The sequence below is a fragment of the Dipteris shenzhenensis genome, chromosome 7 (assembly GCF_047967505.1).
Source record: "Dipteris shenzhenensis isolate YYH24624 ecotype China chromosome 7, Dip_SZ_1.0, whole genome shotgun sequence".
NCBI lineage: Eukaryota > Viridiplantae > Streptophyta > Polypodiopsida > Gleicheniales > Dipteridaceae > Dipteris > Dipteris shenzhenensis.
This window is the reverse complement of record NC_141602.1, coordinates 16,810,508-16,826,746: the sequence shown is the minus strand read 5'-3', so window position 1 is coordinate 16,826,746 and position 16,239 is coordinate 16,810,508. Positions and strand designations below refer to the sequence as shown.

At 44.6% G+C, this 16,239-nt stretch overlaps 1 protein-coding gene across 1 annotated transcript in view; it reads left to right on the top strand.

Annotated features, from left to right (window-relative positions):
- Positions 1-16,239, top strand: part of LOC147900014 (ABC transporter B family member 19-like) — a 159,723-nt gene that overhangs the window by 89,161 nt on the left and 54,323 nt on the right. The window contains exons 5-6 of the mRNA XM_087376561.1: positions 1,252-1,511; positions 1,758-2,071. Of these exons, the coding sequence (XP_087232687.1) occupies positions 1,252-1,511; positions 1,758-2,071 (574 nt within the window). The remainder of the gene's footprint in view (positions 1-1,251; positions 1,512-1,757; positions 2,072-16,239) is intronic.

Sequence of the window (16,239 nt, the reverse complement as noted above, 5' to 3'; positions counted from 1 at the left end):
AGATCATTCCAGACCATTTCAGCCATATCATTGAGGGGGGATTTGTAGAGATATATACAATGATATGGTGGTGTAGGATAGACTAGGATTTAGTTTATTTTAGAGTTTTAGTTTACTCTAGTACTTGGACTATATATACCAAGTACTTGTACTTCATTTGGTTGAACATTTCAGTTGGAGTTCGCTTGTGTTCACTTCTTGTTATCTTGTGTTCACAACTCTTCTCCATTCTTGTTCCTACATTTTCTTAAAGTCCACATGACCCGGGTGAGTGGTTTTGGCCTGCTCGCAAAGGATGCAAAGAGACTTCAATTGGGGTGGCCACATGGCTCACTGACGGGGGCCATGCTTTTTCGATCGTCGATCTTGCCTCTCCAGCTTATCGGATTTAGGGACAACAGGTGATTAGGATCGATGCATATGAGGCGGATCCTTGCAGCCGAGCACGCCATGCGTCTTCGTTAGAGGATAAAGTCTGGGAGACTATGTCCAGCATCACTGCCTGGAACGTCTGGGTTTCCTGTTGCAGTTGGGTGATGGAGGGCATCAAGTTCCCCCGGCAGCCACTCTTGTCACCATTTGACATGGTATTATCTACACCCTGCGTGCCACATCTGGGGCTGCAAGACTTAGGGTTCTAGGGCGACCGCTGAAAGGCAGGAGCGTTTCCACAAGGCATGGCCTGCAAGCATTTTCTATATCCTCACCACCGCTGCGAGAGGTATTTGCTGGTTGTATAGGCCACCACTTTGACTGTTCGTCCCTCTATTCCAGAGATTCCCTAGGCAGTAAGCTAGGGTCTCAGGAAACAGGCTGGTTTCTCTTTGTGACAACCAGTCTCTCTTTATTTCCCATGGTCAGCACCTTTTGTTCTTGCTGCTTCGTATGGTTGTTTATTTCAAGCATTAATAGAAGTTACTTTTCTCTGTTTAAAATAATAATAATAATAAAGTTATATTTTAAAGCACCCAATGGTTTTTAAGTATATGTGCAGACAGATGTGCCTCTGTTGTAACACTTCTCTATCACATAAACTTGTTGGAATTTCAATAAGTCATGCTATAGTTTCACAAACGGTCTATCTTGGCAAGAAAGGCTTCTTAAAGATGGTTTCTTCTGTTAATGTAGGCTCTTTCCCCCTGTGAAAAATAAGTGACTTAAAGTGCTAGATTGTGAAACATTGCAATATGCATGCCTTTTAAGATTGTTATCTTCTTGTCATTAAATATCATTTTTGACTTCGATGTACAGACCACATCACAGATTAGGACTGTCTACTCTTATACCTCAGAAATTCAGCAAACCCAGAAGTTTACCCAGGAGTTAGATGAACGGATTCAGCTAGGTGAAAAAGGAGGACGTGTGAAGGGACTTGGAACAGGTGCTCTACTCGCAACAGTTAACCTCTTATGGACACTGCTACTTTGGTTTGGAGGGGTGCTAATCACAGGACATCGTACAAAGGCAGGTTATGTTATCACATCAATGTTCAGCGTAATATATGCTGGCCAGTAAGTCCTTGCACACTCAAGCATCTTCTAAAATCAAATTTCGTCATGAACACTGAAGCACTTCTACCGCTCAAAACATGTTGTTTCAAAACACCTGTCTTTTGACTAAAAGTTATATTCTAAAGTATGATTAGTGAATTGTAATCAAATTACCTGCATTGCACAGTCTCACATATCCATTGTTTTTTGCGAATCTTTTCAATCAACTGCAACATGACTTTATAACCCCTCCCTCATGGTATGCAGGGCAATGGGAATAATAACACATTCACTTCAGAGTTTTGCAGAAGGAAGAGCATCGGCAGCTAGAATTTTTTCACTTATGAACAGAAAGCCTCTGATTAATGATAGCAATGAGAGCCAAAAACCATCAACTATCGCTGGAGGAATAAGTCTGAAAAATATTAGCTTCAGATATGAGTCACGCCCTGATGTGCTTGTCTTGAACAATGTCTCTTTAGAGATTCCACCAGGAAAAGTATTTGCTCTTGTGGGTAGTAGTGGATCTGGTAAAAGCACAATTGTCTCTCTTATTGAGAGGTATTATGACCCAGAAAAAGGTTAGTCATCCACCACCACTCATTATGTTGTCTTGATTTCTATTGCTGACAAATGTGGATGGAAACGTTAATTTCATTAACTCATGGAAAACCAGACTCTCTCTCTCTCTCTCTCTCTCTCTCTCTGACCTAGCCCCTGACATGGAGGCAGACATAATCCTTTGGTTTTTGATGGTGCAAGGGAACCACCTATCCACAGGAGGTGACTTGATCTACACATTGATTGAATATGAGCATGGCTTTTGAGAATGGCATTACCAAGGATCCAATTTATAGAGTCAGCTCTCTAGGGAAAGCGTTTCTGTTATCCCTTGTGCTCTCTTTGACTTTTTGTAGCTAACTCCTACCAGTTGAGCCCTTTGTTGGCATCAACATTCTATATATTTATTTCTCTCCTAGTGTCATTGCATGATTTTTATTCTTTGTCACAAGATCATAATCCTTTACAATGTTTACTGCAATGTTTTAATGTCAACAATCCATGTTTCAGCCTATGATCTGCCTACAGGCCAACAATCCTAAAGATAATGATGCATGACTATAAAATGCGTGCACATGTTCACATCCATCACTGCAGGGAACAGCTACTGCAAATCTATGCTTCACAATTGATACCAGTGCATGCAATAAGTCACTCATGCTGTAGATGCAACTCAATGTGCATACTCTAGGCTAGCCTTTGTGATGATGGAGCAGTATGAAAATATGATGTCTGAGTCAATTGTTTTAAAGTTAGATCTCATGGTCACTCACCCTATACTGTTTAAGGTTAGGATGGCCAATTTACAAATTGCTAGACCATTAGGAGCCATTTCCTCGATGCGCATCATACCAAAAGGAGTTAACGCGCCATCAACGGATGAATCAATAGGGGCACCAAGGTTTGGGAATATGCCTCCAGCCATCGATGCCCCTTCTAGAGATTATCAAAAGGGTGCAGCGGGACTTCCATCAGACAACAAGTGAGCAGATCCGAAGTCTCGAGTTAAACAATGATGTTTTCATTCAAGCACTGAGGCACCTGCAGATCCACCTCTTTGAGTAGGCAGCAAATAGGAGTGGGATCACACATAAAGGATCTTATGCAGTATAGGAGACTGCAGATGAGCTCTTCTGTCCTCTCTTTTTAGGGTTGATTCTAATTTAGAGCACCATGAGAAGGATTGGAATAATAGCAAGCTCTCACTACTTGTAGGAGCTACCACTATTGTCATCATTCACAATTAATTATAAACAAGGGGATCTTGCAGCAGGAAGAAGGGACCGAAGAAGAATTGTGTCATGTGAGGAATATATCTAGGATTTAAAAGGCGAATGGGAAACCTTGATGAGGACTCTTTCCATGATAAAATGTTGCTTACCATGATCACGCATACACTCACCTTAGCTTTGCTAGACCACCTGACCAAGAGTAGATTATCGTCCATGATTCATTAGGGGCATTGAGGATGCTTGCAACAAACATGGTGGAGCAAATGGGATGGATGTTTGCCTTGCATGTACCTAGTAGAGCAAGGGAGTAGAAATCAAAATGACACCCAAGTCTGCACTCACAAGCTATTACATGGTTATGCTTCTCTAGAAAGGTTTGAAGGTGTCTGTACATTCTGCAAGTTTTCCTTGTAGGATCACTTTGCAAACATTTTCCTTTGCAGGGAGATAGCCATTGTTTGGCATAGATTTTGGAAGCACATTTGGAGCATTTTTATTTTTTGCAGGCATTGCAATCAAGTTGCAGAATTTGCTCCAAAATTTGGTTCTGCTTGCAATCTTGCAGACAAAATTTGGGGCTTTTGGTCAATTTTTCCTCTTCAGTTACAGTTTCTTCCAGGAATTTGGGGATTTTGCATTTTGGATGCAATTTGGCAGTGGACAAATTATTTGGGAGCTTTGCAAGAAGTTTTGGACTCAGTTTGAGTCACATTGCAGACTTTTGCCATTACTTTGCAGCAGATAGATTTTGCAGATTTTGGGTATTTGCAGAGCATTTTGGTGCATTTTAAGCGCCTTTGATAGGCTGTGACAGCAATTGTCATTTTGGGCAGATTTTTGCAGACTTTGGTTGTGCAATTTACATCCCAGGAAGGGATTTCACTTGTCCAGTTTGCTGCATTTTTGAGTTGTCTGGAAGATATGGCTCATAACAATCCCAATGAGGTCTTTGGATTCCTCACACAGGAGGATAAGTTAGATGGTACCAACTACTCCTTGTGGAGCTTTATGGTGCGCGACATTCTAGTTGGGAGACATCTATTGGATTATGTCAATGGAGATGAGACAAGGCCAGAAACTGTGGTTACACCTGTCACTCCTACAGGTGCGGTAGGGGTAGAGGTCAAGGTGCAGGACAAGTGGTAGGAGTAGCAGCTGCTACTTTGGTGGCTCCCACAGCTGAACAGATTAGGTGGGTTTCACGGGATGCACAATCTCTTTCAGTCATTTCTCTTTCTGTCAAGAGGTTTATTATTCCTCACATTCGGTCATGCAAGACCTTGAAGGCAGCTTGGGACATTTTAGAGAGCATGTTTGCAGCAAGAAATGATACCGGAGTCTCATTCTTGAAGAGAGAGCTATCTCATACACACATGGATGAGGGTGATTCCATGAATATTCATCTCACCAAGCTTCAGGATTTGAGGGAACAGTTGCTGAATATAGATGAGATTATTCCGGATTGAGAGATGATTACCACCACTCCGAATTCTCTTCTTGAGTCCTATCTCGGTTTTCATACCTCGCTGAATTTGTCATTGAGGGAGTTATCAATCCTCTTTCTTTTAACGAGTTGGTAGGACTCTTGTTGCAGGAAGAGCAAACAAGAAAGAACATGGCCACACGGGCTGTGGTGAGCATGCCATGCTTTCAAAGTTCAGGCCCAAAGGGAAAGGGCAGCAAAAGCAACATGGAAATCAGCCCGCACATCAGCATAAAGCTGATTGTGGAAAACCCTCTCATAAGGCCAAAGGTGATGCAGAGAAGCCAAAGAGGAAGGGCATTTGTTACCACTGCAAGAAGCCGCATCACTACATTGGTGAATGCAAGAAGCGAATAGCAAAGGAGAAGAAAAAGGATTCAAGTTCGGTTGTTGTCTCAGATGCATCAGCTCCTAATGCACATGAAGAAGGGGATGTTATAGCCAACTTTATAGAAGAGGATTATGCCTTTTTGTCTTGCATTTCAGATTTTCCAGTGGCTGGTTCAGATACTACAGCCACTCTTGACGATGACTCGTATGCTTTCCTGACTTGCAGCTATGACCCTTCGGAGGATGCATGCTCTTTCAATGTCAATGAGACATTTAACACCTGGTACTTTGATAGTGGTGCTTCCAAGCACATCACTTCAAGGAAGAGTCTTTTTGCATCTTTGCATGCACCACCCGCTAAAAAGAAGGTTACATGTGCAAACAATTCTTCTTATTCAGTGTGTGGAGTGGGTGACATCATACTTACCTCCACGGATGGCACATATTTAAGGATTACTAATGTTCTTTATGTGCCAGGTATAAAGAAGAATTTACTTTTAGTGTCCTCTCTCAATCGAGGAGGATTTCAGGTCATATTTGATGATGCTAAGTATGTAGTCCGAGACAAAGAGAATGATTATTCTTTGATGTTGGCTGGCACTTTGTATCGGGGTCTTTTTCAACTTGATATTTATGAGAAAAGATCCGATCTTGCACTTGCAGTAAGCACTCCCACTGCTGCCATGCAGAATGCGGAGTTATGGCATGCCAGGTATGGGCACATGAGCTATGGCAGCTTGATGACACTTCAGAAGCATGCTATGGTTGATGCATTGCCTCCTTTGGAGTCACCTCCTCCTCATGCCTGTGAGGGATGCATCCTTGGTAAGATGCATAGATTTCCCTTTAAAAAGGATGGTGCAGTACAAGCTACTCGCAAATTACAGCTCATACACAGTGATGTCTGTGGTCCCATGAGGACACATGCTTTTGGTGGTTATCTATATTATGTTACATTTATAGATGACTACTCAAATTATACTCGGGTCTATGGCTTGAAGAAAAAATCAGATGTGTCTATGCATTTCAAACACTTTGTAGCCATGGTTGAAAATGAGATAGGACTCAAGGTGCAAACACTTTGCATTGACAGAGGGGGGGAGTATATGTCTCATGAATTTGAGGCATTTTTGAAAGAGAAAGGCATCACACATCAGCTTACAGTGAGGCTTAACCCTCAGCAAAATGGCAAAGCTGAGCGGAAAAATCGCACTCTCATGGAGATGGATAGATGCATGCTTACTAGCAAGAAGTTGCCTCATAGATTTTGGGCTCCCACAGAGGCTTTCAAGACAATCACTCCCTATGAGGCTTGGCATGGGAGAAAGCCTTCAATGGAACACTTTCGTGTTTTTGGTTGTGTTGCATATGCCCACGTGCCTGTGGAGTTTCGACATAAGTTGTCAGATAAGGCACTAAAGTGTATCTTTGTTGGGTATAGTGCACAAAGCAACAAAGGCTATCGTCTCTACAATCCTACCACACGTGTGAGTAGAGATGTTATTTTTTTAGAGAATTCAGCTTATACACATGCCGAACTCACTATTCCAGCTTCTTCAGATGATGTTTTTGAGGGGATGCTTCCTATAGCTTTTGGTTCCCCCTAGCTGAGGCTCATGCTGAAAATCAGAATTTATAGCAACCTCCACCTGATCCACATGCCCCGATTCAGCCACATGCTGATTCTGTTCCTCTACAGGCAATGGATGATGTTGTTAGGTAAGAGATTCAAGAATACATGCAGCCAAAACAGTTTCGAATTGGTTGCTATAGACTCTCAGGGAGAGTAGACTTCAGGCACCTTTGCCTGGCGGAAGTGCAGTAAGGCACACAGGGGGGGCTCTTTCTGTTGAGACATCTTATGCAGGTACTCTTCTTGATGAAGAAGAACCTGACACTTTTGAAGAAGCCAAGGATAATGTGCACCGGATGAATGCCATGCACAATGAATTGCAATCCATTGAGAAAAATCAGGCTTGGGATGTTGTGGATTTGCCACCAGGGAAACATGCCATTGGTACCAAATGGGTTTTCAAAGTGAAAAGGAAGCCAGATGGGTCCATGGAAAGGTACAAGGCACGACTGGTTGCCAAAGGCTATGCTCAGAAAAAGAGCATAGATTATAAGGAGACTTTGCTCCTACATCCCGGATGACAACCATTAGGTCAGTTATTGCCATGGCTGCAAATTTTGTTTGGAATGTCCATCAGTTGGACATAAAAACAGCTTTCCTTAATAGGGACTTGTTGCAGGAAGAGGTTTATGTCAAACAACCTCTTGGCTTTGAACTTTCGGGCAATGCACTTCAAGTTTGCAAGCTTAATAAAGCTTTATATGGGCTGAAACAAGCCCCACGTGTATGGTATGCCAAGATTGATGCCTTCCTGGCAAGTAAGGGGTTACACAATAGTCCCATAGAAAGCACCCTCTACATCAAGAAGGATGTGGGGGATATTTGGTCATCATTCTTTATGCAGATGACATGCTACTTCCTCATGTGAAGCTGAGTATATGGCAGCTTTCACAGTGACAATCGAATGTGTTTGGCTGCGTCGTTTCATTGAAGTTAAGGACATGACCGGGGCAAAATGAGTACCCACAGGGGATGAATGTAGAAGCAAGACTTGATAGGAATGCAAATCTTGAGTCCGATGCAAGAGGAGACACGACCTTCGTAAAAGCGGTTGTTGATGAAGACGTCATTGCAAGAGGAGAAGGGGGGATTGTCTTGAGCTGGATGAGCACCTTGGATGAGCACCTGATGAGAAGGGGGGACTGGGATGAGCACCTAATGAGCCTTCGTCCTTCGTATATTCCTCTTTCACCCGCTCTTTGCTTTGCACCACTTCTTTTTTAGAATCCTAATCTGACCACCAGGGATCCTGCGCGTCCAAGGAAATGAGAGATTTGATGAAGTTAATTGCTCTTGCCACTACTCCAATGGGTGCTCGCGCCCTGAGGACTTCAAGGACTTCTGTTGCACATAATGCTTCCATAGTTTCCACGGAACGGGAACGTTTCGAGAGCGTCAGATGCTAGAACGGGAGCGGGAACGGGAACGGGAGCAGATCGGGAACGTCGGGGAATGCCACGTCATATGACAAAACATTTAAAATATCCAAGATTAAACTTTAAAGTCTTAAACATTAAAAATTTAAAGACTCTAGAGTCCAGACTCCAAATTGAAACCGAAAAGAAAGTACATTGCATGAGGAGAGTGTGGGGCAGCCAAGAGGACTCAGGCAGTAGGGACAGCAAAGGAGGAAGGTAGCAGGCTCAACAAACGAGCCAAAAAACAGTCGCAGCAGCTTATCTAACCGCCGCCGCCGCCGTCGCGCAGGAGCACACAGGCCGGAACGCCCGGAACGTGCGTTCCGCCCTACGTTCCGGCACGTTCCGCCTGATAGACACGTTCCGCTCTCGTTTCGCCCATTCCGGGCACGCTTGCAGCTCCGGACCGGCGTTCCAGGAAGGCAGAACGCCGTTCCGCGGTAACCATGAATGCTTCTCCTTAAGTACCTCCTAGTTCTCTCACTAGATCCTTCAAGGGCATCAGAACTACTCTCATAAGACCTCTCTCCTTTAGGACCCTAGAATACCACTTCACTCGTGCTACTCAACACCAGTAGTGTCACACCGTGATCGCCATAAATTGTCCGAGGGGGGTTCCTATCACTTCTAAAAGTGTTACCAGAGGTCTAGGGCACTGGTACGAGGAGCAAGTAGAGATAGTATACATGTGCATTCTCTCTATAAATTCTCCATCTCAGCCAAGGGAACCATGGTGGGTCAAGATTGTCATACCGCAGCTAGTTCTGGTCAGGTACCACACTAAGTCTCGGCGCCAAGTCCCCATCGCGTACCGCACCAGGTCCCGATCACGTACGGCACCAAGTCCCGATTACGTACGGCACCAAGACCCGGTCAACAGGCAGGGAAGCTACTCCAAACACTATAGTGGGCTGTAAAAAAGCGGGAACAAAATGCCACATCAAGAAGAGGGCTGTGCGTTGTGAAAGGACCGAGAAAACTCTGCTCAAAAGTACCAAGAAAGAGGCTTCTAAATCAACCATAGCCTCAAGTCTGAGTGCTCCCACACTGAAGGAAAAGCCCTAAGCAGCCAAGAGTCACCGGCCACCTAGAAGGAGAAGCCGCCTGCTATGCAGATCTTGGAAGGGACGCAAGCAGGCCTGCAAGTGAGCTCGCGGCACCTACAGCCTCCAAAAAAAGGGTCTCAACCTAAAGGGTGGAGGTCTAAGGGCCAGTACAGGCTGGCTTGGAAGCTGCCAGGGAGCTAAGAAGGCACAAGGGAGCCTTGGGTACCTCAGCCCAGCCACACGGACTGGCGAAGCAGCAACCACAATCAAATGGCGAGGCTAAGGTGGAAGAAAAACCCTGAAGAAGAGGCACAAAAGGGATGAAGGCAGGGGTGAGAGGAAAGGCAAGGAGAAGGGGGAAAACAGGAGGGGTTATGGTGGAAGAGAGCGGAGGCGGGGGGCAGCGATGGGAGTAGCTCGCTGGAAGGAGCCTTTTAAAATCTATGGCATGCATAATAGTGTAAGGGAAGATGAGAAACAAGCACACTGAAAAGAGACAAAATTCTGAAATTTGAGAGGAAAAACACGAAGATCAATGTGAGGCAACAAAGGCAATGAGCTAAGGAGAACAAGGTGCAAATAGTTGGAGGGGCAGAGCAGCCAAAGTAGGAGAGGAGTCATTAGAGTATCGAGATATTGCTCACACATTGTAGGAGTGGCGGCCTTTCTGATCTAGCTTTCCATATGTAAGGTGAAGGCATCATAAGTAGTGTCCTTGCCTACCTTGTGGGGCCCCTTTCCCAATCTCATGATTTGTGACCATCCTCACCATCAACGACTCCTCTATTTTAACACTGAATTATCACTAAGCTTTTTTCATAGACTACATCCGCTCTCAACCCTAGTCCTCATGCTTTTTCCTCCAGCTTCACTTTTGTCTTTTCCTCCAGCTTCACTTTTGTCGGATGTGCTATCTCGCAAGGACCTTCCAAGGCTGCTATTTCTATGAGGAATATTCTCCTTAGGGAATGGCTATCCTTTCTTCTTTGAGGTCTCTACAGGTTTGAGGTGGCACTTTCAGCCTTAATCTTGTCTCTTTCATTTGAATAACACTTGACCCTCTCAATCTTTCTCAAGCAATGATGCATGGTGTATTAGAGCAATTTGCTCTTTCAGGGTTTTTTTAATATTTGGTAGAAGTATTTTTCATGGAAAAAAATAAATTAGAGTTTATTCACACTGGCTTCACAAAGGGGGGAAAACCTCCCTTTCATCACAAATTAATGACATCTTCTTGGGTCGTCAATATAGTGATCAAACTAAAAGACTCCTCTTAGACACCACAGACTTATTGAGTAAAAATTAAGACACAATTATTGATGGCTCAATGAAAATCAACATGGATTGGCAACACAATAAGAACAATCCCTTGGAAAAATGTGGACCTACAAGCCACCATCGAGAAGGGAGATCTCTACCTTCCCTGCATGCTCATCTAGGAGTTGATCTTCCATTGATCAAAGCATTAGCCTAATGATTCTAGATAAGTGACTCTCCACCCTCTAAAAGGATCTCACATGAATTTGCCACATAGTTATTGTCAAACAGTAGAATGCAGAGATGGCTAATGCTCCTCCCCGACCCTTGCTGCCCTCTTCCCTCAGCCCCTCCTTCTGCTAGCGTCTCCTCTCTCCTCTCAGCTCGCTGCAGCCCCTTGCAGCCTGCCTCCTGTCCCGCTTCAGCCCCCTCCCCCTCCCCCTCCCTCACACCATTTCCCTCCCCTTCCCACACCCTTCAGCCCGCTGTGGCAGGGTTGTAGAGTCTGAATCCTCTGCTCTCAGTGCTATACCCAACAAATATGCATTTGACACTCTTGTCATATAGCTTTGATTGATTTGGGGCTGGAATCAAAGCATATGCAACCGACCCAAAAACTCTGAAGTGATCCACCTTGGGCTGGTACCCATAGAATGCCTCAAATGGAGTCTTTGTGACCAATGCTTTGGTTGGGCATTTGTTCTGAATGTAAGTGGCTGTAACAATGGCTTCCCCCAAAATGGTGTGGAGATCCTCTTAAATTTCAGCATACACCTCGTCACTTCCATGAGGGTTCTATTCTTCCTCTCTGCAATGGGATTATGTTGAGGTGTGTATGGCACTGTCAAGTGATGCCTTATCCCATTTTCCTGTAAGTAACCTTCAAATGCATGATTTTTATACTCTCCCCCATTATCTGAACAAAGTGTCTGTATTCTGCAATTGGTTTGGTTCTCAGCCAAAGCCTTGAACTCTTTAAACCAATAAAACACTTCTGATTTGTTTTTCACCAGGAGAGAGCCAAGTAAACCTGGAATAATCATCAATGAAGGTCACAAAGTATTCAGCCCCCCTGTGAGTTCTGACATTCATTGGACCACGGACATATGAATGCACTATCTGCAACACTCATGTAGCTTTTACATAAGCTGCCCCATCTTTCTTGAAGGCAAACCATGCAGCTTTCCAAGTGCACAACCCTCACAAACATCAGGACCTGGCTGCTGTAATTCGGGCCATCCCTAGACCATGTCATACATATGCAAATACGATAATGCCCTATGATGCACATGGCCAAAACAAGCATGCCATAAATCACCCTGTGAGGCATATGTAATGTCAGTTGCATGCTGAGAATAGGGCTGAGCATCAAGCTTATAGAGCCCTTTCTCGTATGTACGTGTAGCCACTATTTCATAGCCCTGCTTGGGATCTTTGATCCTGCACTGATCATCCTGAGACTCTACCAACATATGCTTGGTCATGAGCAATTGAGGGAATTGAAATCAAGTTCTTCCTCAAGTTAGGGACGTACCAGACATCACGGATATACTTCTTCATTCCGGAATCCAAGAGGATGGGAACATCTCCCACTCCTGTGATGTCTTGCGAAGCATCATTCGCACACGTAATCTGCTTGCCTGAAACAGGTTTAATATTCTCAAACCACTCCCTATGGTGAGTCACGTGTTTGCTTGCACTACTATCCAAATACCAATGTTCAGTGGCTACAAACGAGGCATCATTTGAGAGAATACAGGCATCGAAATCCCCCCTAACATCCATGCTGTCCAAAACTGCAGCAAACACAAAATCTCTATCCTCCTGAGCTGTGCCCATGGGGCTGCATTTGCACCCTCTGCTGGTGCAACAAAATTGCTACTGGACTGATTTTTCCTTTTCCTTTCATTTGTAATGTGCTTTTGGCATTCAGCAATGAAATGTCCCGGCTGCTTTGCAATAATTTCATCGCCCCTTTTTCTCACCAGCACTTGGAAATGAGCTTGTGCTTGCATTCCCCTCTTGCTTGGGCTGATAGGCATGTTGCTTTTTCTGAAAATTCCCCCCTTTGGCCTGAAACTAAGTGGTTTCTCTCTCTTCTGAGATGATTTGGCAAAGTTGGAGATCCTCTCCTCTTTTTGCAACAAAAGCCCAACCAGATCATCAAAAGAAAGAGGGGCCGCCCTTAGCATGATACTCAATGAAGTGACAAACGTGCCCCATGATGGTGCCAAGCTATTAAGAGTGATCGAGACTAACTTCTTGGCCTCGATCTCCTGATCAATACTTGCGAGCTGGTCACACAAATCTGTAATTTTTGCAATGTGATCCGTGATGGTTTGCCCTTCCTGCATCTCTAATTCTTTGAGCTGGTTTGTTGAAGTAATCACCCTTGCCTCATTTTTTATATGGTACATATTGGCCATCTTATCCCATGCATCCTTTGATGTCTTGCATGACTTAATGGTCGTCATGATGTGTCTCTTCACCGAAGAGGCAATGTAAAACATAGCCTGAGCGTGCCTTCTATCAACTTCCTCTGCTCCTCCCGAATTGCCTGACATGGAGTGGCAGTAGGAGTAGAAGTCTGAGTGATGTTTGAAGATGAGCCAGTCACAGGACCACCTGGCCTAGTCTCATCGCCACTCACAATATCCCATAGGCCCTTACCGACCAAAACATTTTTCAGCATAAAGCACCATAAAGCATAGTTGGGTCTATCCAACTTATCCCCTCCGGACATCATGCCAAAATTGTCTGATTGAGACATCTTTGCTGCGAGCTCAAGAAAAAAAGCAAATTCACTTCCACAAAGAAAATGACAAAATCTGCCCTAGAAAATGCTTTCACAAAGCACAATTCCCTTCCGGAATAACAATGCAATCAAGCACAAGTGTCACTGCACACAGGAATCCTCAAACACAGCCAAGCTCTTGCTCAAAATGCAACGCCAAACAATGGCTCAAATGCAATATAATCTGACCCAAAAAGTGTCCTGAACCTCAGCCAAGCACTGGCTCACAATGCGATAGCAATGTATTTCTCAGTAGGCATCCAAAAGTGCACTCACTAACAGCCAACATTGGGCTTCAAATGCACAACGCCTGAGCAATAGATTGAGCTGAATTCTCAGCTCCAAAAATCTCCCAAATACACACACTCAATCTTTTCCAAATGTACCTGTATTCCAAATACTCTGAAGACCTGTGTGCAAGGCAACTGAATGCACGGGGTGCAAGTACCAACTAGAGATGCAAGTACGCGATGAAGAGGCTGGAAATGAGGGAATGCAAGGACCAAGATTGAAGCAAGGGTGTCAGCTGAAGTAAAGGCTAAAGTAAGGGCTGGAGCTGAGGATGAAGCGGATGAGATGTGCTGTAGTAGGTACACAGGTCTGGGGAGCAGCAGTAGGAGGCCCGGATGACTGGAAAAAGTCCAAAAAATGCCAAAAACAGCTCCAAATCGAGTTTTGGGAAGTTCTGTGGGTTGACCATACAGGTCTGCATAGTCGCATGAACGTCTGTACGTAGTACATAAAGTTGTACGAAATTGACGAATGTGCAACAGTGGGACAGTCTTCTTTGTGTGCGGGGAGCTCAAAAGCATCGAAATCGGACCTCAAAAACTTAAAAACCAGCTGCTGGACTGTTATGGTTGGTTGTGGGTGAGCTGAAACGAAGTCACCCAGCAATGGAACCTTCTTCTCCACACTAGAAGTGCGACGGGAGCACGTGGGAGGACGGGAAGGAGGTGGGATGGATGACTAGCTCTGATACCACATGTAGGAACAAGAATGGAGAAGAGTTGTGAACACAACACAACAAGAAGTGAACACAAGGGAACTCCAACTGAAATGTTCAACCAAATGAGGTACAAGTACTTGGTATATATAGTCCAAGTACTAGAACACACTAAAACTCCAAAATACACACACTAAAGCTCAAGAGACCTATAAACATTTTATGGAGTGGACTTGATGGGACGACAAATGCCATAGCCAGGGTGGCTTTGGAGACCTTCATACTCCCCATCGGGGAAGGGGAATATCATTGACCCAGACTTGCAGTGCAAAGGACCCTGCTCTGTAAGATGGTGGTCTAGACAGGAGCCTTGGAAGGATTTTTTCATACGCAACATACAGACATGTACTCCCACCTCAAGAGGAGATTGGATGGAGAGCACTAGATGGATTTTTATTCAGCACCGCTCAGACCTCCCTCCTCTCCTCTTATGGCTAACATTCTAAGATCTTGGGTTAGCTTTAGAAGTACACCTCGGAGAGTGCCACCCTCCTCTCGCGAAGAAATTTATAGGCAGCCCATTATGTGGAATAAAAGCATACTTGATGAGCAACGCAAACCACTAGGCACTTCACATTTATATGCAATGGTCCAGATGGGAGAGAGGCCTTGAATCCACTATGGAATCTTGAAAAGCTTTCAGAAAGCTTCCAGAGGATTGGAGAGTTTTATTGATTGGTCATCTCAGAGGGAGTGCAAGGAAGATTCAACAAATTGATGCAGATATTCCAGTGGAGTAGATGATTACAAATGTTATGCCCCTTATGGATTCCACTTCGTTGAGTGCTTTCACTGGGACGGGTATTCCTATTCACGTTATTGCTTTGCGGGATGCACATGAGGATGCCCTGGTTTTTTATGTTCCCTCTAGAGGGAGGCTACATATGTCTTCTGATGATATCCTTCAAGGGGTTTGGGGCTAACCCTACATTAACTCGTTGCCATTCTGCGATTGAGACAGTTCAACGCTGTCTTTGGGGGTGCAGACAGGCGAGGACGATCTAGAAGAGTGTTGCGAGGATATTGTGTACTTTCCATACTTCCTTCTTCATGTCCTGGGGTTTAGTGGCTAGGCTTTCTCTTACGGGGCCTCCGGCCTTTTTCGAGGGACATGATTCAGATGGGGATTTTTTAGCTCGTCGACACTTAGTAGAGTCATGTTCCCTATAGGATGTTGCTTTTACTCCTTTCAGAGCTGCACATGCTTCAGTAGACACATCGTGGGAGATTCTGGCGAGTATTGCAGCTTGGCATATTTGGAGAGCCAGATGTACAAAGGCATTGGATGGATCCCAAGTTCACCCCTCTCAGACATCGGCCAGTATTTGGACCGATAATATACATACCTTGATGGCCATTTGGGCGAGCATGCATGGGTCATCGAGAGCAACCTCTGCTAGGAGGAACACTTTCTTTAGAGTTTGGAGAGTATGTCCTTCCTTCTCTAATTCTGTCTCAGGGTGGGAGGGAGGTATGTCCTTTCTGTCTCTACAATCAAGGATCTTGTTCATAGAGGAGTGCAACAATCAAGATGCAAGTCATTGTAGACAGGGACACAAAGGTAAATAGCACTAATGTTCAGGATGAGATTAAGGAGCACGAAGCCAAAAACTGCAATGCACTAAAGATTGGATAGGAGGCCTCCCTGAAGTGGTGCAGCGAGGAGGATACAAACAGTGGGACTCTAGCACAAATCAAGGCATGCGCCCCTAGCATTGGATGGCCAGAGGAAGACAAGATGGAACAAATGTCACAACTAACATTCGCCACTCTAGAGGGCACACTCAGCACACAAGATATATGAATCCTTACAAGCTGAAAGGGACCAAGATATGGACAGCCAAAGAACACACACGAGCTCACTAAGCCAAAAGGCATTAGCCAAGGTCAAGGCTGCTACAAAGGATGGAAAATGGGCAATACATCATGAGGCCATGGCCCTCATCAAGGACCTTAAATTAAAACCAAAATACATTAAGTATTAAAATG